We start from the raw sequence: 23530 nt of genomic DNA on the forward strand, positions 1-23530 counted from the left end.
GCTCCTTCCTCTTCAGTGACTGTAACTTGTGTTAAGTTGACATAAAACTAGGCAACACACACTGACTCTTCTTTTGACAATGCGCCTAGGTGTGTGCACATGAGTGCATGGGGCCCCTGGACCTGGAGTGACCGAGGAGGTTGTGAGCTGTTGGATGCACATGCTGGGACCCAGCTCCAGTCCTTTCAAGGGCAGCTCCCACTCTCAATGGCCGACTCATCTCTCTGGGGAAGTTTTGTCTTTCAGTGAACGTGTCCTCTCTTGTTTCTGTCAGGACCTAACGCTGTTGTACTCATACGAGCATCCGAAGCAACCTTTGCCAAGGCTACCTCCTTCTATCACCTCTCCAACTTCCTGGCTGTCAGAAGGGGAAGCGGAAGTCTGCAACCTCTGGGATACAGGTAATTTGGTTACAGGTGAAATTTTCTTCAGAAACAGAAGTAAGATGCTCTAGAAGGCTACAAAAATATCAGATTTGATCTTGAACTATAGCAACAGTTGGCTTTGCTTGTCATTGGTCATCAGGGACAGGACTGGCACGATAAACCCAGCCCATGCACTGCCTTCAACTCAACTCCATCTTGTCGGTCACCTGCTTCTGGGATTCTTATTCCTTTCTCTTCTTTTACATTTTGTTTAAAATTATTGCAAGTCTTATACTTTTATTAAAGAACAGAATTAACTTTTTGTTCTTAAAATTTTTTATTTATTATTTTTATATGTATGTGTTTTGTCTGCATACATATCTGTGCACCATGTGCCTTGGGCCATGGAGGCCAAAAGAGGGAGTTAGAGCCTGGATGTTTGGAGTTATAGACAGCTGTGAGCCACCTTGTGGGTGCTAAGTCCTGAGCCCAGGTCCTCTGCAAGATCAGCCCTCTCTCTAGCCCAATTTTAGCAAGGATTTTAGTGAAACTTATTTCTGATACAGTTTAATGAATGAGATCCTTCTAAAGCAGACATTAACTGGGAATGGGAACTTGCATAATGAATAGCACCAATCCCACAGCTTACTCAGCCGTCTCCTGAATCATTAACGTTAGAAAAGGGCACCGGAGAAAGCTGGGTGTGGTGGCTCACATTTGCCACAAACTCAAAGTCAGACTCATCCAAGCCAACCTAGACTACAGTATAAGAATAGGGCACTAGATAAATTATACAGAATGACACCAAAGTCTCTCCCAGTAAAAGCCCACCTGGGCTCCGCTGTTGTCAGGACCCTGGAGTCTGGCTCTGGTTGAACCTCCACACTGTCACTGCTCTGTGTGAAGTCCCAACTTTAATACACTCTGGGGCTGAAGAGCCCAGGCCTCATGGTGAGCATGCTAAGTGCACACTGTGTACCAGCGGAATCCTGCTTGCAATAGGTTCCTCCTCTAGGTTTGGCCAGCCACAGAGGTGACCCGCCCATCACCAAGATTTGAGTTGAACGTGCTGAGTATCTCTAAGCAGTTCCTCATTTGTCTTTTGCTTTCTAGCTCCTGGTTGTCTTCTCCTTCCTTTCAGATGTGGTTCCCCATGGTTTAGGTTCTCTCTTTCCCTGTTTTTGGACCTTACACCCCAATGTTAGCATAGACTTTCTATACAAGCACACATTTATAAATAGTTCCTATAAACTCTTGTGAGAACTAAAGGAATAACTTTAATAATAATTATTAAAAACTTGAGGTTGTACGAGATGACATAGCACAGGTAATTGTTGTAAATAGCTCTAATCCAGGGACAGCTTACTTGACATTTAAATCTGTCTATCTGTCTGTCTGTCTGTCTTTGAGGCAGTGTTTCACTATGTATATAGCCTTAGCTTGCATAGAACTCACATCTTTTCATTCCATGCTATCCAGGAGCTCACAGGGAACCACCCACCCCTGCCCCTAGGCGCCAAGCTTGAGGGCGAGCGAGCGCCACCACATCTGCCTTCCTTAGTGTTCACATAGGGTCCTTTAAGCAAGCAGCTCCAACCTCAAAGCTCGAAGCAAGAGCAGTGAGCAAAGCTTGTCTTGTATTCAAACATCACCTAACATTCTTTTCCTCCTAACATTTCAAACATAGACTTTCTTTTTGGGAGCAGCTTTAGATTCCCAGCAGCACTCAGTGGAAAGTGCAGTGCCTCCGTGTCCCTGTGCAAAACACACGCTTCGTCCCCATCACATGTCCTACAGTCGGCTTGTATTGACACCATGTCCGTCTAAGTCTGTAGTTTTGTCCCATTTTGCTCACGGTGTGGGTGTGGACATGTGACATACATACACTATTACCACACAGTGTGGCCTCATCATTCCCAGGTCCCCCTGGGCTCCACTACTCACCCCTGCCTCCCTCAGTGCTGGCAGCCACTGACCTTTTACTGTATCCATTGTTTTCCTTTCTTACAATGTCACAGCATTGGAATCATGTATGAGGAACCACTTTAGACTGGCTTCCTGCTGGATGCAGTGGTGCACCCCTTTAATTCCAGCACTTGGGAGGTAGAGGCAGATAGATCTCCGTGAGTTCAAGGCCAGCCTACTTTAAAAAGCAAATTTCAGAACAGCCAGAGCTACATGGAGAAACCCGGTCTTGAAAAAAGAAAGACAAGACAATTCACCCACTGTAGGACACCTTGGTTGCTTTTAATTCTGCAATACAAAGGTAGGCTTTTGTGTGAATATATTTTTCCCCTCTAACACTTCAACACGAGTGGAGTATAGATGAGAACCAGAGACCACCCTGAAGAGAAGCTGCAGAACATGCCACATGAGGAAATGCCTCCACTAGTGTTCTTAGCCAGACCCCATGTCAGGTGGAGGGGCTCTTCCTGTTAATGTGTGTGTGTGTTTTGTGTTCATGTATGGGCATGTATGTATATGTACTTCCCTATGTGGAAAAGGCTTGAAGCTGATGCCGGGTGTCTTTCTCAGTGGGTCTCCACTTTCTTTACCAAGACAGGGTCTCTCACTGAACCCAGGGTTTACCAATCCCTACTAGTGTTGTCGGCCCACTTTGCCACTGAGCGTTAGTTAGCATTACAGACAGGCTCCATGCCTTTGTCTTTCTCAGTGGGTCTCCACTTTCTTTACCAAGACAGGGTCTCTCACTGAACCCAGGGTTTACCAATCCCTACTAGTGTTGTCGGCCCACTTTGCCACTGAGCGTTAGTTAGCATTACAGACAGGCTCCATGCCTACCCATGCTTGCTTCTGTTTGCAGCAAGCACTTTATCCACTGAGCTGTCTCTCCAGACCCTTTTCCTATTTTTAAGCCTTTCTTTTCTCCAGCCTTTCCCCGGCTTGCTAAAATGCAGATCCTAGCATTTCACTTCCCAGCTCCACAACTGTCAACAGCTCTCTGCTGCCAGGGAGATAAGTCTAAGTTTTCATGTTGTCATATGAAATTTCCATAGTTTGATCCCAGCTAGTCGTTCAGGTCCCCTTACCCCAAGCAGCTAGTCCGCACAGGCTCCGTGACATCCCATGGACAGCCCCTTCTCTTTAGATTGTCTTTGGTCCACGGTAACATGCTGGTCTAAATTTTGTGGTGTAAATACCATTTATTATGTTCATGGATTCTCTAGGTCAGGAATTAGGACAAGGCTCAGTGGGATGGCTCGCTGCTCCCATGATGGATAGATCTCTGAGCCTCAGCTGAGGAACTCAAAGGCCAGGCCAGGAATCTTCTGAAGGCTTGCTCCCCCATGTGTCTGGCTGTTGCTGCTGGCTATGCACTGGGGGGTCCCAGTTCCTCTCCACATGAGCCTATTTAAGTGGTCCTTCCACGTGGGCCAGTGAGAGCTTCCTCACAGCATAGGGTCTGGGTTCCCAGGGTGAGCACATTCTGTCCAAGCGGAGAGCAGAGACCCAGCAGACTGTATAGTCAACCTCAGAAGCCTCACCATTGTGCTTCCAGTGTGCTCTGCTCATCCAGGCTGTCACAAAGTCCTGCCCAAGCTCAGGAGACAGGGGAGTAAAGCAGACTCCCCCCCCCCACCTCTCCATGGAGGGCCATACCACATTGAGAGAAAAAAAAAGCACTGGGGTGAGGTGCGTGCTGGTAGGTGCCATTCAGTATGTGTGTTTGGAAAATGTCAGCCAGCCTTTTCAGCTTTCTATCAAATTATAAACATTTGACAAAATCCTATTCAAATAGCAAGGTCCAATGAAAATGTCACAGCTGTTAGGAAATCTTTCTGTGTGCTAAGTAAGGTCTCATTTCAGTATGGTCTCATATGACTTCCCCATTACCTCTGTTACAGTATTCTAAAATTTGTATTTTAATCTATAGAAATTATACTTGCTTTATAACTATGTGAGTTACTGAGTGAATACACTCGTTACAAACATTGGATCACTGGAAATAAAGGCATCCTGACTGTCTCTTATGCAACACTGTCCTCTCCACAGGACTAACAGTTAGTAATTTGGCGGATATTTTCTAGGCCTTTCTTTGTGTGTTTGTACAATATATATTTTGAATTATGTAAAGCTAACTTTATTTTGTTTTAAACATTATCCTATGTTTTTCCTGAAACTATGTGCAGTTTAAGAATACACTATGTGTCGGGGGAGAGGGTTGGAAAGATTGCTCAGTGTTTAAAGCACTTACCGTTCAGTCTGAAGACCAGAGTTCAGCACACACACACACACACACACACACACTACTACTTGGTCACTCTTGAGTGTTTGTCACTAGGCAGAGATTTTTTCCTAATCTCCTGTAATATCTGAGTATGTGGCTTATTCCGCTGCTGGTTGGCATGCTGGTGTTTGCTATTTTTCACTCACAGTGTGGCTTTGGTGGATAGCCTTGTACACATACATGTGTGTTCTTCAGGGCAGACTGTTAAACATGGCTTCCATCAGCTGTACTGTGTGTCCATTTTCATGTTCATCTTCACTACCACTTAGCTCCTCAGACACAAATGCCAGTTTGAGCTTGCAGCTCATGAGAGCACCCGTCTCCACGCCCTCACTAACACTTGATATTTTCAAGCCTTATATTTGTATCACTTGTATGGAAGTTGCAGTACATAGCTGGTATAATTGGAATATCTCCACATATTGATTGGATATGTTTATTTCCTCCTCTGTGGCTTGCCTATTTATATAATTAACCCATTTGTCTTGTGTATTGTTTGTTGTTCATCTGAATTGATTTTGTAGCATTACATATATATGCACATATAATTTGTGTCTGTAATTTGTGTTGCAAATCACTTCTAGGTTGTGGCTTGTCTTTCGGCTTTCTCAGTGATGTGTTCAGAGAAGTTTAAGGATTCTTTCCTTCATATCTTGTCAGTGTGTGCTTCACAGGGTGAGAAGTAGCTGTCGGGTTATAGGTGTGGCTCATCAGGACAATGCAGGCTATTCAAGTATCAGGACCCGGTTCAGATCCCCAGAGCCTATAAAAAGCCTGGCACAAAATAGACTAAGAACACCCCTCCCCAAGGAGGCATGAGAAGCCCTCTTTTGAGTTGTTGGTCAGGGTTGTCCACGAGAACCTAAAACATAAAACACTATCTGTTGTCCTTGGTTGCTCCAAGAGGTAGAAGAGAAGTCCCTGTTCCTGAAGACACCATGCACTCCAGACACACAGGGCCTGGGCTGGATCTGACCTGAAAGCCTCCTCCTTAAGGACTAGTTTTCATGGTATCAGAAGATGACATGCAGCTTCCCAAGGAGGGAGACAACCAACAGTCCTACCCAGCTGTGATGCCTATGGACCACATCAACAACCAGCATGGCACAATGCTACTGAGGGTGTGGTAGTAACCTGCACACCGTGGCAGTAGCTAGCAGTTTTTTAATTGGGCTTAAGGCCCACTCAACAAGAGGGAAATTTTGCTTGGCTCTGGAAACCTAGCCAAATACTTAAGGGTACTGAAGTCATGGGTCCTGGAGGAGAACCCACTACCATCATTTAAAAAAAAACTGCAAAGTCCTTAACTAAATCAGAAATATTTCTCTTCATATTTACAGATTAGTGTAGTTCTCACTCTTCACTAAGGAAATGTCTCTTTGCCGCAGAGGGTAAACATTGTAGAAGCCTAGCCAGTCAAAATGCAGAGTTGTGAATTCCCTCTGCAACTCAACTCCTGTACCCAAGGCTCAGGGGTCAGACAGAAGAAAGGTCAGAAAGATTGTGCGAGCCAGAGAAACAGGATGTTTGCTGAGAGATGGTGCCTCCTAGAAATATTAGAAGATATTCTTCACCCATGAAGTCTCACTAACATGGCTGCCTACACAGGATCTAAATATGGACAATATCAATAGACGTGCTAATGTGGAAAAGAGAAAGCTCATGAACCCTCAACCGTAGACAAAGAACTAAAGACAAGCAAAAAATGCAGGAGAAGTTGCCTTCCTCAGGGATGAGTCCCTAATTAGTTATTCAACACAAATGGTCATCCCTGAAAGCATGCACAGCAGTAACATTATACAGACAGATCAGGTTGTATGTATATATTTAGAAGTGTGTGTGTGTGTGTGTGTGTGTGTGTGTGTGAACAATTAAAGAAAAGAGGCCATGAATTTGAAAGAGAATAAGGGAGGGGAGGTGTTACATACACAGCAACTTTTGGAAGGAGAGAAAGGGAGAAATATAAGTATATTATAATTTCAAAATTAAATTATTTAGTAGGAAAAGAACTGGTATAATAATGTATTCTTATAGTCACAGCTTTAGGGAAAGAAGGCAGAGACTGGTGACCCTTACAGCTCATTGGCCAGCCAGCCTAGCCTGGTAAAGATGCTCGCTGCCAAGCCTCACAGGCTGCAGTTTGCTCCTGGAATCCACGTGGTGGAAGGAGAGAGTAGTCTTGCACAGGTTGTCCTCTGAGCTCCACACACATGCCAGGGTGCTCACAGCCATGTGTTGTCTTAAGCATTAAAATTTATATAAAAATATAAAAGTAAAGGTGGTGAGAGATTGAAGAAAGATACTAGATACCGACCTCAGTCCTCCACACACAAGGACATGAGCCCAACATGTGCACACTACACACATACACAACACTACACACACACACATTCCAAGTTCATGGGATATCTTCACCCCGTTATATTTTCATGGCTTGAATCACTGCATCCATGTTGGCTGCAGAGAGCAGCTTGGCCGGCTACTTCTCTCACAGTGCTTATAGCTTAGTCCTCTCCCCCATTCTCTGTGTGGGGCACACTCCCATGCTCATTCTGTGCATGTACACGGGGAGTCCTGAGTTCTTCATTGGGTGTATTCCTTTAACTTTTCTACCTTTTTTCCCCCCTGGTTGAGATAAGTTCTCTCACTTGACTTAGAACTTGTCATTTTGGCTTGTCTGGCTGTCGAGTGAGCCCCTGCAATACGACTGTCTTACCTCCAGTGCTGTGGTTACAGGCGCATGTTGTGACAGCTGGCTTATATGGGGGTGTGGGATCCGAACTCATGTTCTCTAGCTTACATGCCGATGAGATAGATGGTTCACCCACTGAACCATCTCCTCTGCCTCTCAGTGACTGATCAAGACTAAAGAATCTTGGGGTGATCCTTTAACCTGCACTGACAGTGAGTTTAGCAGCTCTTCCTGCTCACCCTCACTCTGCAACGACCACGGCTAAACTAACACCCCTTAATTCTGTGCCCGTGGGTGATGACAGCATTGCTATTATATAAATGGTGGCACGGTGACACTGCTCCTCCCCACCAGAACCAAGCAGGCTTTTATTTCTGTCTCTGTGATTTGATGCAGATTTCAAAACATTCTTCTGCGTTTCTGTCCAGCTCTCTAACTTACCCTGTCAACAGATGGTTCTGATTTCCATGTTCTGATTTTGGCAACTTCAGCCCATGGCAAAAATAAAATAAGAAAGCTATACTGGCGAGCCATCCGTTCTGCCCCTTGTCCTTGCCTTTTGTCCCCGATATATCTTTTCCTTCTCACCTGGCGTTAGACCCTGAGCATTTATCTGCGGATGTGACCATCACCCTCACTGCCGCGTAGCATTTCCCTGTAGATACACTCCGCCAACAGCACTGCGTGTTGTTTGTTTTCTGTTTTGTTTTGTTTTTTAATTGCACGCGGGGCTTGTACGAACTCACATAAACTATCCAAGACTCCCAGATCTTGTGGACAAGAAATTCTCCAAGCCAGTTATTTGTAAGTTAGATACAGGCTCCTTGAAAACACCCAACTATGCCAGATTATTTTTTAACGACCTAGTTTCTACAAGTCCCCCTGATCTTGTCGTGTTTGAAAAGCCGCCAAGGTCTCTCATTTGTTCTAAACTGGTTTTTTTTTTTTTTTTTTTTTTTTTTGAATGAAGTTGAGCTGTTCTCAAGTGTAGAGGCATTCCATACACTGACTCACCCGTGCTTCCCTGTGTGAAGCATCTGCATGTATCTTTTGGCCATTTTTCTGCTTGGTTCTTTGTCTGTTTCCTAACTGATCTGTAGGAGTTTCTGGGTTGGAGGCTGAGCCCGCCATCTCTTGTGTGGTTTTGCAGCTCACCGGTGCTCTTTACACTGCAGATGGAGGGCTTGCAAAACAGAAGTTCTGCATTTTAATGAGGCAGAACATTATGATCGGAGCTCTTTCGTCTTCTCCAATTTGGGACATTTCTTCCTTGTCCCGAGAGCATGAGCACAGTGCTCTATGCGCCAACTTTCAAAAAGTAGTTTGCTTTACACAAATAAGACACAAACACACAGTAGATGGTGGTATGTAATTGAACGAGGCGTCCAGTTTTCCTCCATAGAAAAGCTGCCCAAGAATCATTCATTGAAGAGTCTGTCCTTTTCCTCCAGTGAGCTGCAGGGCAGCCCGTGTTATAAAGCATCACTCACGTGCGCACAGTTATGCTCCTAGGCTCTGTTTAGAGCCATCAGGTATGTGAAGTCACCTGCATAACAAACGGCTCTCATTTTTATTATTATATTTATTATATTTATTATAACTGCTCTTGACAGACTTTCCTTCAGCAGCAGTGAGTTCCCAGCCCCTCTACTCTCCTACACGAAACTTGTCGAGTTCCTTAAAAATGCCACTGGGGTTTTGATTGGCACAAAATTGAATCTTTAAAGCAAGTTAGAGAAGCGAATTCTTCACAACAGCAAAGCATTTCGTTCACTTAATTCTTCTGTAGTTAAACTTCTTACATACAGGTGTCCAGTAATTTTGTCAGGATTTGGTTCCTTGTGCTTAATGTGTATGTGTTTTTAGTGCAAGATGGTACAATTATGATTTTTCAACTTAAGGTCTAAAACTTCACTTTGAATTTGGAGTTGCAGTCTTTTCTGGGATAGCAATCTGCCACATATTTGGTGGTGGTGCTGGCCAGAAGCTGAGAGCCGGTGTCCTCGGTCAGCCCTGTGATCTTCTGGGGCTCTCCCTGATGCTCTGCAGGGCTCTGAGATGCCAGGTGAGCTCACATATTACCCCGCTGTCAGTTTGTTTGCTCTATTTTCAGTCAATGATGATCAGGTCTCCCTCATCCAGATTGCCTTGAGTCTTGAGACATACCTCTGTTTTCATGGCTGCTCTAGGAAGCTTCATTTGATAAGTTTCATTTTCTGTTTATTGATGATGCAGATGAATGGAACTAATTTTTTATATATTGATTATACCCTTAACTAAACTTTTAGCAGTTTTTCTGATTTATATATATAGATCCTGCTGAACATCTCATACTGGAAACCACATCATCTGTAAATAATGGCAAATTTAGTTCTTCACTGGCAAACTGTGTTTTGTTCTCCCAGCACCCCTACCCCTTCCTACACACTTCACACACATGTAACAGCATGGCCAGGGCTTCTGAGACCTGGTCCATACCAATAAGAGGCTGGTTCAAGCCCAACTGATCAGAGACATTCACTGTACACTGTGCAGTGTAGATCTCCATTGTTAATCTATCAGCAGTTTTTTTTTATTGGATAGTCTCTGCATTTACATTTCATTCCCCTCACTTCCATCTCCCCTCCCGCTCCCTTTACTTCCAGGAAGGTGCTCCCTCTCCCAACCACCCTCTCCACCTCATCTTTGGCTTTCCCTATTACTCTGGGAAACTGTGGCTTCACTGGACCAAAGGCCTCTTTTCCCATTGATGCCAGACAATGTTATCCTCTGCTACATATGCAACTGGAGCCATGGGTCTCTCTGTATGTACTCGTTGTTTGGTGTTTTAGTCCCTGGAAGCTCTGGAGGGTTTGGTTGGTTGATAATGTTGTTCTTCCCATGGGGCTGCAAACTCTTTCAGCTCCTTCAGACTTTTCTCTACCTCCTTCATTGGGGTTCCCGTGTTCAGTCTGATGGTTAGCTGCAAATATCCTTCTTTTAGAGCTTCATAAGGTCTGTGAATTGTTCCTTGGGTATTCCAAGCTTTTGGGGCTAATATCTGCTTATCAGTGAGTGCGTACCATGTGTGTTCTTTTGTGACTGGGTTGTCTCACTCAGGATGATAGCTTCTAGTTCCATCCATTTGCCTAGGAATTTTGTGAAGTCATTGTTTCTAATAGCTGAGTAGTACTCCATTGTGTAAATGTACCACGATTTCTGTGTCCATTTCTCTATTGAAGGACATCTGGGCTCTTTCCAGCTTCTGGCTATTATAAATAAGGCTGCTATGAACATGGTAGAACATATGTCCTTGTTAGATATTGGAGTGTCTTTTGGGTATATACCCAAGAGTGGTATAACTGGGTCCTCAGGTAGTACTATGTCCAATTTTCTGAGAAACTGCCAGACTGATTTTCAGACTGGTTGTACCAGCCTGCAATCTCACAAGCAATGGAATTTTTTATCAAGACTATATTTCATATTTTCTCCACTTAGCATCTGTTTTCCCATACCTACAGATTTCCCTATTTTAAACTATCAATTTTATAAATTGTTGGTTTCTAAATGTTGAAACAACCTTGAATTCCAGAGAAAAACCTCAATCGGCCTGGTAAATTCTCTTTTCTGCTTCTTTCTGGATTTGGTTAGCAGTGTTTTGTTCAGGAGCTAAGCACGTGTGTCTCGAGTGGCATTAAGATTATCTTCTCTCAAATTCTCTTTGTTGTATTTTTATCCTGGAGGTGTTTTCTCCTTTATATCTCCTGGATGAAGTTGCGCAGTGCAGCAAGATCAGGGGCTGTGAGACTCAAGGGGAGATCTGACAGTGTGGGTATCCTCAAGACTGCAGGTGGGGGTGGCCCTCCCATATGGATCCTACCTTGTTGGATTGGAAGAGAACCATGTCACCCAGCCTGGCACCTCACTCGGGGTACAGTGTCATCCTCTACTCTAAACAGCTTGGGTGGCAGTGTTCATGGTCAGGAGCGCATCCTTCATGGTAAAGTGATCACCCTATGAGGGAAAGTTTCTGTTGCTACGGCCCCACTGACAGGGCAGTTCAAGGTCTTAGCATCCCTATTTCTCAGCCATATCCCAGTGAGCAACACAGCCCAGCCAGAAGCCACTGCCCCTGACTAAAAGGGGCATTTCCCCAGCTGATGTATTCTGGCAGGCATTTATAGGGACACGAGTGTCCTCACCCCAAGTACATGTCGTTAGAGTTCCAGCTACCAACCTTCTTGTCACCAATCTTATCTTATTCTTTCCAAGGCCCTGGTGAGTTCCCTGCAACCAGTGCCCCTGCATTCCTGCTGATTCTTCTCTGCATCCTGCCTTTCCCCTTGCATCATATGAAGATGTACTGTCTGCAGTTCTGTCTATGAGAAGAATTTTCCTGCTGGAGTTCAGGGGCTTTCTGAGTGGGGCTGTAATTTGTCCCCTTCCCTTCTGAGCAGTGTTTTACAGGCTTCTTTAGAAACGAGTCCGGTCTTTGTCCCTCCCCATAGCTGCAGTAAGGTGCTCTCTCCCTGAATCTGTGGGTGTGAGATGAAGGACCGGCAGCTGTAGTGTGGCATCTCCACCAGCAGCCTGTGGTGCTCTCACAGGCTCTGAACTGGAGTGCTGCTGTGTGGGCCTAGCTTTGTGCTCCACAGTCAGGTAACAGTCATTTGTAAGGGGACACAGTTGCTTGTTGTTCTGCCGTCAGACATTTGGTCTCTTATCAGGGCCCCATCATAAGCCAGGAGTTGTTTTTCAAGGGGACAGTGACCGTAGGCGGAAAGCATGGCCTTGCACCAGTGCCAGAGAGGCCAGCCCTGGGGTTTTCTTCCGGAGAGCACGTCTGTCTGACTCCACCGGCCTACGAAGCTCAGCAGTCAGTGAGGCTTGTCTAGTAGCCCAGACCTGCTGCAGCGCTTGCCTTACCGTGGTCTTCACTCAGTGCAAGTAGTGAGCTGTAAACAGTCACCATGCTCTCCGCAGCCCAGACAGGCTGTAGATGCTGTCTTTCATTCTTTACATTGGGCAACTAAAGGTACTCATAGTGTGTCTGTCATGTATGTGTGTGTGTGTGTGTGTGTGTGTGTGTGGTGTGTGTGTGTGTGTTCGTGTATGTGTCCAGGCCACTGAGTACTCTAAACCTATCACAGACATTGCAGACCCTGAACTTGAGTGCACATAACTCCGGGAGTGCCTGCTGCTAGCTGCACACAGTGAGTCAACATCATGCCATCCATGGAGTGGCCAGTATGATGCTCTATGAGTTGGGATGAAGGAGGTTCAGTCCTTAGAAGATTCAGCAGAAACTGGGTATAGTGGCTCACCCCTATAATTCTAGTGCCTAAAAGGTAGATTACTGTGAGTTTGAGGGATATGGAGTGAGACCTCGTCTCAAGACAAAGAAAAAGAAGGCATCAGAGTTAGCATGGCTCTGAAGCAGAACACTAAAGGTATGGTCATTGTCCCTGTCACACGAAGGCTGATACAGTGTTTAGTTGGAGGCTGGCAGCTGAGCCTTAGACACGAAGACTGCATTGGACTGCTCTGGCAAGCAGTGTCGGGCAGCACAACCTGCTCAGCAGCAGCCGTCCTCCAGTCCCTTGGCTTCTCAGCACAGGCTCATACCGGAATATGTAAGACTTGCCGTACGACTTTCACATCTTTGATATCTGCACTAATATCTGAAAAATTCCCAGAAAGACAGGGATGGTGTAATTATAGGTATCTTCTTGTTCTCTAGCCATGGCAGCCTGCCTTCCATGGGTGGTAGAACCACCATGACTGTCTATTGGGAAGCATGCATGCTCCCTGTGCATTCTGAGACCATGCAACAACAGGTCTCACGGGGAGGTAGATCCCAGACTAAGAATTCTGCCCTATCTGATTTCCATAAACACCCTGTGGCTGGCAGGTTGCAGTGACCTACTGGGGCTCCAGAAACCAGTGTCCCTTCCAAGGACACTATACAATAAGATACAGAAGCATGTGCATTTTCCTTTCTATGACATCTGTAAATGTCTCCTGTTGTCTCTAGAGAAGGCTGTGTGTGCGTGCACGTGTGCGCGTATGTGTACGTGTGTGTGTGTGTGTGTGTGTGTGTGTGTGTGTGTGTGTATTTTGCACCTAGTCCTACTCATGCAACATAGTATCACACTTTCATCCCACTCTGGTTTTATAGATATTTCATAGGCCTTCCTGGATATTAAGCATCACCAGCCACCTCCTCACCACTAATGGCACCTTTCCCTCCCCCATGAGTGTTCTCTGTAGCACTTCTCAGCATCTGACAAACTGTGCAGCTTATGAGCCTATCTAAAGGCACATGGCCCTCAGATGTCACAGAGAACCCACCATCAGGACAGCACCAGGTTTGGATCCCACTCTTAGGCAATTCTAAGTATGTGTGTTGCTTTTCCAAGCAGCTGTATGAAATTTGCATGCTCTTTTCATGACCAGGCTCATTCCTTAGTGACTTTTGTTTGATGGCAGTGGTTCTGTTCCTTCATCTCTTCCATGAAAGCCCATTATGCCAATCACCAGAGCATAGCAAAGCATGTATGGGATTAGGAACCGACGGTAGAGACACAGGATGTTAGCAACGTAGTAACATGTAGTGTGGTTAGAATTAATAATTCTAATTAAGCCATTTAAAACTCACTTTTTCTTCTTTTTTTTCAAAAATATGAGAATGTATGACTTATATGTACAAATGAACATAAATTAAACAATGAAAGGCTTTCGTTGAAATGAGTGAATAGACGGAACAAACCCAACCATCCAAGTGAAGACAGGGGCAGTGACTGCTTCAGATGGAGGACTTGCAGGGGTGGATGTGATCTAAATACATTGTGTTCATGTATGAGATTATCAGAGGTTATACAGCACAATTTATTTTAAAATGCCAATTTTCATCTACCCTGTATGTTGTGTTCAATTGTCTTATAGTGATGATTAAAGAAGTGCTGAGCAATGCTGGCTTCTGAACTGTTTATGAATTTTTTTAGCTCAAGAAGTGATCCAACCTAAATCATTTTGCTGAATGCATTCATTATAAAAATATTATACAAGCCCCATGGACACTTCCAATAGGAAGAATCAAGTTCAGTGTAAACTAGGTTGACAGGCTTATCAGAAATGACGTGGTCTCCCAGGGGTACAGGACTTAGGCTGACTTTATTTGAATGAAACACATGGTTGTGTGCCTATTATCAAGAGTGAGTACTTTATCCACCCCACAAAAGTTACAAATGCCTGCTGTGTGCCAGGCATTGTGCACCCACTAAACAGCCTTGCTGGGTGGCACTCTACAGCTGTGATCTACACTTAGGAAGCAGGAGGGCGGCCTAATCTGCAGAGCCGGTTCCAGGCCAGCCACAGTTCCATGTCAAGATCCTGCCTCAATAAAAGAAACCAAGAAAAACAAACAAGCCCTTTGCCTTTCACAGGCTTTCAGGCTAGTGGGAGATGAAAGCCGCAGTCAGAGCACATGGGATAAATGGTGTCAGGATGAGAGGACACCGTGGTAGCTAGCAGGGCACCCAGCCTCACCTTGGGAGACCAGGAAAGCTTTCCAGAGAGGGTGTTGTCCAGGATGAAGCCACAGGGTGGACGATGACACAAACAATGGATGACCAAAGCACTGCGAGTGCTGCGTGTGCCACATGTACTGTGTGTGCTATGTGTGCTACGTGTGCTGTGTGTACTGATGTGCTACATGTAATGTGTGTGCTGTGTGTGCTGCAAGTGCTGCGTGTGCTGTATGTACTATGTGTGCTGCATGTATTGCATTGCTGCATGGTCTGCGATGTGTGCTGCGTGTGTTGTATGTACTATGTGTGCTGCATGTATTGCATTGCTGCATGGTCTGCGATGTGTGCTGCGTGTGCTGCAGGCTTTGAAATGCCTTTACTTTTTATCCACATGACAAATTTCTGAGATAAATGAGAAAAATCCCCGTGGAATAGTTAAATAACCTGCTCAAGGTCAGGGTCAGGATTTGGAGAGGAGACTTTGCCTTGGGTGAGAGGCTGGGGGTAGAGCAGGAGGGCAGGGGTCAGGGAGAGCTGGCAGCTCTGAGGAACTCAAAGCAGTTTTGGGGGACCTGAGGCTAAGTGGGTGGCAGGATGGGTGGCAGGTGGAGCCAAAGAGTCAAGCAGGACTCTGGACAAAGGGAGCCCTAGATTAGTGTCCAAACACTGCAGACAGCGAAAGAACACAGTGACTAATCATTGGCTGTGGTGTTGGCCGGGATAACCATAAATCTGGATATTCCTGGGCAGCATGGCATGGACGGGCAGTGTCCTGATAAGCCACCCTGAGGGATTTCTGTGGTGTCCAAAACAGTGTGGCGCCTTTTGGATGCTTTAATGTAGGACAGGATGCAACTTGACGCTAGTGTTAGAAGAGGCTTCTCGCATTGCAGAACAAAGGTGGGCAGTTAGTTTGTTAGACAGACAATGGGGTATGCTCCAAATTTCATCCTGCACTGGTGCCTGCTCACTTGACAGAGTCACCTGTCCCTACCTCCTCTCACATGGAAGCCAGCTTGGGCACTGCTTCCCAGACACTGTGATCTCTGGCTTTGTCCCTAGCTGCCACTCCTCCTCATTTGTCTGACTCCGACTCATCTGGGTTCATCTAGGATGCCATTTCTCCCAGGAAGCCTTCCCAGGCATGCAGAAGGCTCAGGCCCTGCTTCCTCACATGAGTTCATAATTCCAGGAGCAGTGAGTACTCCCTTAAATGCTTCTTGGTGAGTAAGTGGCATTGAAATGCCCGAAGTAGAATGCAGTCATCCTTGGGGGTTTCATCCTGTGCGTTTTTGCATATGCTTTAAAAGCATCTTCAAAGAAAATCCGCCATCGCTTTAAAAGGAAGGTGTCCCGAGCCACACAATGGAAGCGCTTGGAGTTCAGTCTGGGTTCATTTGCCTGCAGAGTTGCCTTTTAAAGCTTCAGAGAACCTTCCCGTCCCTGGGTGACACTTGATTGTTGTGCTATAAGGTTCTGTGTGAAAGGAGGGACCGCACAAGCACAATGAATTAGAGATAGTGTCCACAGCACAGCGAGGGTGTGTGCCAGGGCCCTGGCCCGACCCAGGTATCCACTGAGCTCTTCTTTTCAGTCACCTGTGAGCCTGGGAGCTGTCCTTGGTTTGGGAGGTGCCCAGAAATATGCTCACCTTCCCACGACCCGCCACGAAACAGAAGGGTTCCTAGATGTGGGGCAGTCACTTAGGTCAGCAGGGCTGGAAGAGCTGCAGATGGACTGGAACAGCATCAGTGTATCAGCCAGAGGGAAGGTGTTCATGTTGAGTTAGCACAGGCCCCGCAGGCAGAGAGAGTGTCTTGTAAATGCCTGAGCTGTAGGCATGGCGTTTTCCAGCCAGACTGTTAGTATGCAAAAGGGATAGCTGTGTTTTTCGATGTTTCAAGATAACCTTCAATCTCCTTGGTTATTCTGGGAGTTTATTTATATTCATCTTTAACTCAGATCAGGTTAGGGTTTCTCTTCCTCCCCCAACCTCCCCAGGGAGGCTTGACACCTTGGCATTGCAGAGGAGGGATACCTGCTGCCCAGTGTTTAGGCATTTCTTCAGTGTGGCCTCTGGTGAGAGAAGTCTCATGCCAATGTCCTGGGATTGCTTCTCTGCCTGCATCCACGGACCTGGTCTAAGTGGGCGGACCCTGCAGGTCCATTTCCTCCTCACCCCATGGTGAGGTCCATTTCCACCTCCACACCATCCCCTCCGCTAACTTTCCAACCCCAGAAGCTGCTGGAGCTGCTCCTACATCTCCTGTGGCAGACTGAGTGCCTGGCTCCGGTGCCGCCTTCCCCTTCCTTCCCTTCTACCAGTGTGATCTTTCTTCTCCAGGACTCTGTCCTGATCTGCTGTTGAGGCGAAGAGGGCCAGTGAGTGGGCACAGGTCACTGTCCCAGGCTGTACCTGCAAAGCTGGCTGAAATCCTCTTGGCCCTGGGCGTGGAATCGGGGTGAGTGGTGGAGGTGCTTCTCAGTCTTGTTCACTGCTGAATGCTCACTCTCTGCCGAGAACAGTAGCCAGCTAGTAGGCTAAAAGGTGCTGTTGGCTGGGTCCTCCAGGGTTGCTGAGGCTTCTGTGGCTTTGCCCTGGGCAGGCTTAAGTCCAAGACCCCATCCATTTAGGCTGCTTGACTTCAACTCAGTCTGGGTAGGGAGCTTATTGCTGGGAACACTTTGCAGAAGCCAGGCCATTCCACTTCCTCAGAGTCTTCCCTGCTACCAACCTGGCTTATGTCTGTTTGATTCCTTGTTGTGGACTAAACCTTGCTGGGGATTTAAACCTAGAGCCCTGCACGTACCGGGCGAGTGTTCTACCACTGAGCTACATCCCCAGCCCTGTCTGTTATTAATTGGAGACTTCTGTCTGTAGACCCATCATGCATCTGGCTGGGCAGTGGTGACTTTGTATAGATGGCTGTCCCTGGGGGCGGGCTTTGGGGGATCCAGTGGTATGTGGAGCTGTGGGAACAGAGATGACTTGGTAATGCTTGTCCATTCTTCTACCTTTGTATCCCCAGTTCCTAGCACACAGAGGACCCCCAGGGATTGTTTTTGGGGTGTCTGGTGAGTGCAGAACTGATGTGAAGAGACAAGCAGAAGCCTAAAGGTGACCAGAGGGCTAAGACAGACAGGGACTCAGAGCAGGGGTGTTAGGGCTCATCAGATCCTAACCAGTTAAACTAAATGACTTACTAATTGAGGTACTGTTTATCAGTGAGCAACATGGTAAGAGCTATCCTCAGGCTCAAACACTAAATTAAAGCCAATGCCCAGATCTGCAAACACAAACTAGAATAGCTACCAACTAGACATCAGTTGTAAAATTCAGAAGGAAAGATGAGGAAATTAGATTTTAATTCAACAAGTAGCTACTGGATTCCTGGTGTGTCAGGTGCCATGATGGGTATGGCCGTGCAGCAGGCATTGTATGTCCCTAGAAGCTTCCATTCTGGCTAAGGTAGCAGACAGGAAACAGATAAAGTTCTTACAGCTGTGGAACGTCGAATGAGACAAAAGACCAAGAGCTTTGTAAATCTGTGGTGCCTTGTGTTGGAGTGCCTTCCCTCAGAGTGATGGGAAGTAAGCAGGACAGGGAAGAGACACGTTCTGGTTGTTTGTTTTATTTTCTCTCATATATTACACCCCAGCTGCAGTTTTCCCCTCTTCTTTCCCCACATATTTCCTCTCCCCCAGATCTACTCCTCCGTTTCCCTTCAGTAAGAAGAGCAGGCTTCCCAGGTTTATCAACCACACACATTACAATAAAACCAGGCACAAACCCTCATATTAAGACAGGACAGAGCAACCAGTAGGAGGAAAAGGGTCCCAAGTGCAGCCAAAAGAGTCAGAGACACCCCTCCCCCTTCCCACTGTTCAGGGTCCAACAAGAACGCTAAGCTGCTCAACCACAATGTCTACGCAGAGGACCTAGAACAGACCCATATAGGATCTGTGGTTGTTGTCTCTGTGAGCTCCTCTGAGCCCTGCTTAGTTAGTTCTGTGGGTCTTGTTCTCATGGTGTCCTTCTGCAGAAAGAAAACAGTGAGCTTGGAGGTGCAGGAGGAGAAGGTTAATTCTTCCTTAGGTTACTAGGAGCCCCATGGCTGGACTGTAGCACAGGAAGTGGGTGGTGTGACAAGACGATTTAATCAGCCCAGGAGGCAGGGCAGGGTTTGAAGTGACTGCTGAGGACAGAGATGGGAGTGGAGCTGGGAAAGCAGGAGCGGAGGGACCGAGAGGCACCTGTGCCTGGCATGGCAGCTGTGGTTGGACAAAGCCAGTGACTGTGGAGAAAAGGAGACAGGTGTTCTGAGCTCTGTGGAGATTTCCTGATGAGTGTGTGTCAGAGGGATGACAGGGGTGACCTTGCTTTGCACCCTTTGGAACGTGAGGGGGTGACAATGCCATCTACTGAGACAGAGGGGAAGCAAGGGAGGGGGTACCTGGGGACAGCAGGCTAGCTGTGTCAGCTGTTCTCTGGAAGGACTGCTGTAACTGAGGCACAGGGACAACTAGACCAGAACGAAGGCAGTCAGCTGTCAGGATCTCTTTCCCTGAGAAACCTGATTTTTAAAAATTCTAACTCTGCTTCCTGGATGGCAATTGTACGCTGTATGTTGATTTTTCCATTACACTGAATGCAGGCCATCACCAGACATGCCCAGCCTTTTTAATAAAATTCTGCAAGGAAAAATCCCCAAGTCATTGACCGCTGACCCCTGACCTCCTTGCTGATTACAGTTTATGTTCAAGCTGTTGCTTCATTTTTCAAGCTGTCAGTTTTAGCAAATGTGAGTGGTCCCTGGCATATTCATCTCGGTGCTGCTGTCTTATTCGGAGCAGAGTGAGCATGCTTCAGAGCATCCAGTCAGCCATCAGTCACTGTACGGGACCAGCTCAAAGAGAAAGCCTACTTAGGATCACAACATTGGTGGTGTCAGTCCATGGTCAGTTGGCTCTGCTCCTTCGGGGCCTGTGGGAAGAGAGCATCTTATGGAGGGAACACATGGAGGAACAGACTCTCTCACCCTCATGGTCAGGAAGCAAAAAAGAGGAGCCTGATCTTCTTCAAGGCTATGCCCCAGACACTTGGAGGTCTCCTATCAGGCTCCACCTTTTAAAGGTGCCATCACCTCTTAATAATTCCACTCTAAGGACATGCCTTTAACATTCAAGCCTTTGTGAGACGCTTAGCATCTCACTGTGGCCAAGAACTAAGCTGTGTTCACAGTGAGCTTGTCTCTGGTATGTGGTTTGGTTTTTTTTTTTCTTGTCCAAGTGTGTGTAGGTAACACAGTAGCACACTGTGGATATCCAGAACCACTCTAGATAAACCTAGAGAGTTCTGCCGCAGACTCCTTTGTGTTGCCGGATCAGCATGCAGTGTGGCAAAGCTGTAGGCAGAGGGTTGCAGCAGTTACAAACCTTGATAAGCAAAGATGGTGGCAACAGAGTTTGACTATGGCTCATGCCATGGTCAGCTATTTCAAGGAGTGGGGATCAGAAAGGTGCTTTGCTTCATTTAACTTAGAAAAGAAAAAATTCAGAGAGGAGTCCACCATAGTTAATGCCCGTTGCTAGTCCCTTCTCTTCTGTAACATTGGAAGGCCTAGTTATTCTTAAATTCTCAACCACAGAATTGTGACAGTTCTGTGCTGATCACACCCTTACTGCCATCCCCCTGTCTCTGTGGAGCCTGGTCACTCCTGCCAGTGCTGTTATGGTGTCTCCTTTCCTGTCCCCCCTCCCTGAGCCTTACATCTGTCTGTATCTTGTCACTTAGCCTTCAGAACAGCCTTCCAGGCTTCTCTTGGTGCCAGCGGTGAGGACCACACTGCTGCGGGTCTTCCCACCATTCGAGCAGATGAACGAAGAGGGACAGGGTGAGAGAAAGTGTTGTATGCATGGATGGGGGCTGGAGGAAAACTATAAGGGCAAAATGAAAGACAGACCTGAGGGCGGAACTATGATTGGAGCGTGTAGCTGCAAATGTAAATAAATCAAAAGACAGGTCCTCCTAAGGTAACTGCTGGCCCCAGCATCACAGCCTTGAGCTTAGATCCTCTGCCACTTAGAAGGAAGGTTGGAAAGATACTCAGCACATGTCTGTGAACCACATGATCAAAAGGTAATTAGAAACAAAATTTATATAAGTTGAAAAATAATTATAACACCTAATTTGTGGTGTTAGAATGAGAACTAATCTGTCAAGGAACCATGGCGTGCAACTGCTTCAGGACCCTGAGGACCCAGAAGGAGGGCTCATATGGGAGCTTTATATACCCCCAGCCTACACATGTATATTAGGATGTTAAAATGGGACTCTTCCAGCCTATTTGATTTTGCTTTAGGTGATAATAATAAAGTAGACACCAGATGTCAAGTCTCTGTATGGAAGTTTCTAAAAAAAAAAAATAAATAACGGATGAAAACAGACCTTAGGACTTTTGAAACACCTACACCTACACACATGGGGGGGAGGGGAAGAAGGGGAGGGACAGAGAGCAGAGAATTGATTGCAGAGGTGCAGTGTGGTGGAAGAGGGAGAATCTGGTGAAGAGGCAGTGGTAAGATTTCCTGGGAAGGAGCTGATGTTATGCTGAGTCTCATCTTCTCCCCACCCCCACTGTTATCACCATGATGGGTCTACTTGGAGAGTGGATAACTTGGAAGCAGGGTGCAAAAGGTCTGGGAGGATATTCCTCCAAGAGATACGTAGACTAGTGACATCCACCCCAGGCTTCAGCATAATCGCTGACTCATTTCAGCAGTGGGTAGACGATCATTGCTTGACCCAACCTTGTGAGAGGCTTTGAAGAATGTACTTGGGTTGGTGGCCCCCAGGCTAGGAACCTGATTTGTGCTGGATGGTTATAGTCAGGATTCACCTAGGGGAAAGGACAAGGTGGCTTTGGTGGTGAGCCTTCGTGGCCTGGGGTTGGTCAGAGCATGGACTACACCCATGTGAGTTTGGGGTGGGGGGGTCATCATGGTTACCTTGAGCTTTATCTTGGAGGATAGAGAAAGGCACCACAGGTCAGAGAGGATGGGGCCACCCACAGTAAGGTTTCAAACCCAAGCTTCAGAGTCAGTTGTGACTCATGTCCTCTTATGTGACCTTTGTCTTCAAAATGGAGACACATCTAGAGTCAGATCATCACTGGCATCTAATCTTGTCACCACCACAATCTCTGTGGGTTACTGTAGCAGCATTGTGACCCGGCTTCTTCCTTGTAACCTTTCTTTTCCTACTCTTTTTCCTTAGTTCCCTGCTACAGCAGTCCTAGACTGTTGGTGTCCCTAGAATGTGTCAAGCATCTGTAGTAATTTTTCTCTCTCTAGAACACTCTGAACTCCTCTAGTGCTCATGATCAATCTTGGTGGAGGCCCCTCTGATCATTCTACATGAAATAGTAACATGGTTCCCACCAGCCCGCTCATTCTCTGCCTCTGCCTCTGCCCCTGAATGGTCTTATTTTCCTCCATAGGATTTATCACTGACTAGCTAAATATAAATCCTTGTTTAATTACTCGTTTCCCTTCCCCCACCATATAATCTAAGCTCTAAGAGGGTATGGGCTTCATCTTTTTGTGCACTGTCATAGTTTTAGTGCCTAGAATAGTGTGTGACACACCAACTAGTAGATATCATTTGAATGAGTGAGTGCATAAAATGAAAGGAGCAGAGGGGTGGGGGGGGGGGGCTTGTCAACCTTAGATGCCACAGAAATGTCCTAAAACAGGGCTGAAGATTTTCCACTGGATTCAGCAATGGACAGGCCAGTTCTGGCCACTCGGGGGCAGCTCCATGAGAGAAGAGTAGAACCATGCTACATGTTGTAAGGAGCCAAACAGCAAATGAAGACATGAATTTAATGCAAAAACAAAAAAAAGAATTGTTGCCAGTTGTTTGGGTGAGTGGAGCAAGAGAAAGGAAAACCGAAATGGCAGACAGGACCAAGGAGGAATATTTAAAGTAGTAGTGACTAGCTGAAAAGAGAGAACTCTCACATGACCCAGCAGTCACATCTCTGGAAACCCTTTCAAAGGAAGTGAGACTACTGTATGCTGAAGAGATGCCCTCCCACATCCACTGCAGCCCAGATGTAGACGTAATCAAAGTGCCCATCAGCGGAGGGGTGGACATGTGTAGCTTGTGCGCAGGATGGAATGCTCTGGGCTTCACAGAAGGAGATCTTGTCCCCAGCAGCAGTGTGGATGAACCTGAAGAGCATTATGTTGCTTCCAATAGGCCAAGGCACCACAGAACAAACCACACATGATTCCACACACATATGAACTGTTCCAAAGCAGAAGGAAGTTAGAAGCAGAGGGTAGAGAGGCAGTTCCTGGGGTGTGGAGATATTGGTCAAAAGTAATGACATGTCACTGGGAAGAGGAGGCCCTAAAGACCCACTGCACAGCATGGAGTCCAGATAAATAACAATCTAATGCTTGACAATTTCTAAGGGAGAAGAGCGCAAACATCTACAAAATGATTAGTGTGTGATGTGGTAGGTATTTAATTAGCTTCATTTAACTTCACATTATATCTCTAGACCAAAAATCACATCCTATGACATAGACGGTCACAGTTCCTGTGTGTGGAGCTTAATAAGCATGGGTGTGCTGGCATGGGAAGGGTGGAACATGTCCGTGGGCCTGGGGCAGCCAATACAGAGCTGAAGACAGGAAGAAGTGCTGC

At 46.4% G+C, this 23530-nt stretch overlaps 1 protein-coding gene across 1 annotated transcript in view; it reads left to right on the forward strand.

Annotated features, from left to right (window-relative positions):
- Nucleotides 1–23530, forward strand: part of ENTHD1 (ENTH domain containing 1) — a gene marked incomplete at both ends in the record, with an annotated part of 97437 nt that overhangs the window by 44265 nt on the left and 29642 nt on the right. The window contains one exon of the mRNA XM_080939074.1: nucleotides 275–401. Coding sequence (XP_080795200.1) covers nucleotides 275–401 — 127 coding nt within the window. The remainder of the gene's footprint in view (nucleotides 1–274; nucleotides 402–23530) is intronic.

The sequence above is a fragment of the Micromys minutus genome (genome assembly GCF_963924665.1).
Source record: "Micromys minutus genome assembly, chromosome: 27".
NCBI lineage: Eukaryota > Metazoa > Chordata > Mammalia > Rodentia > Muridae > Micromys > Micromys minutus.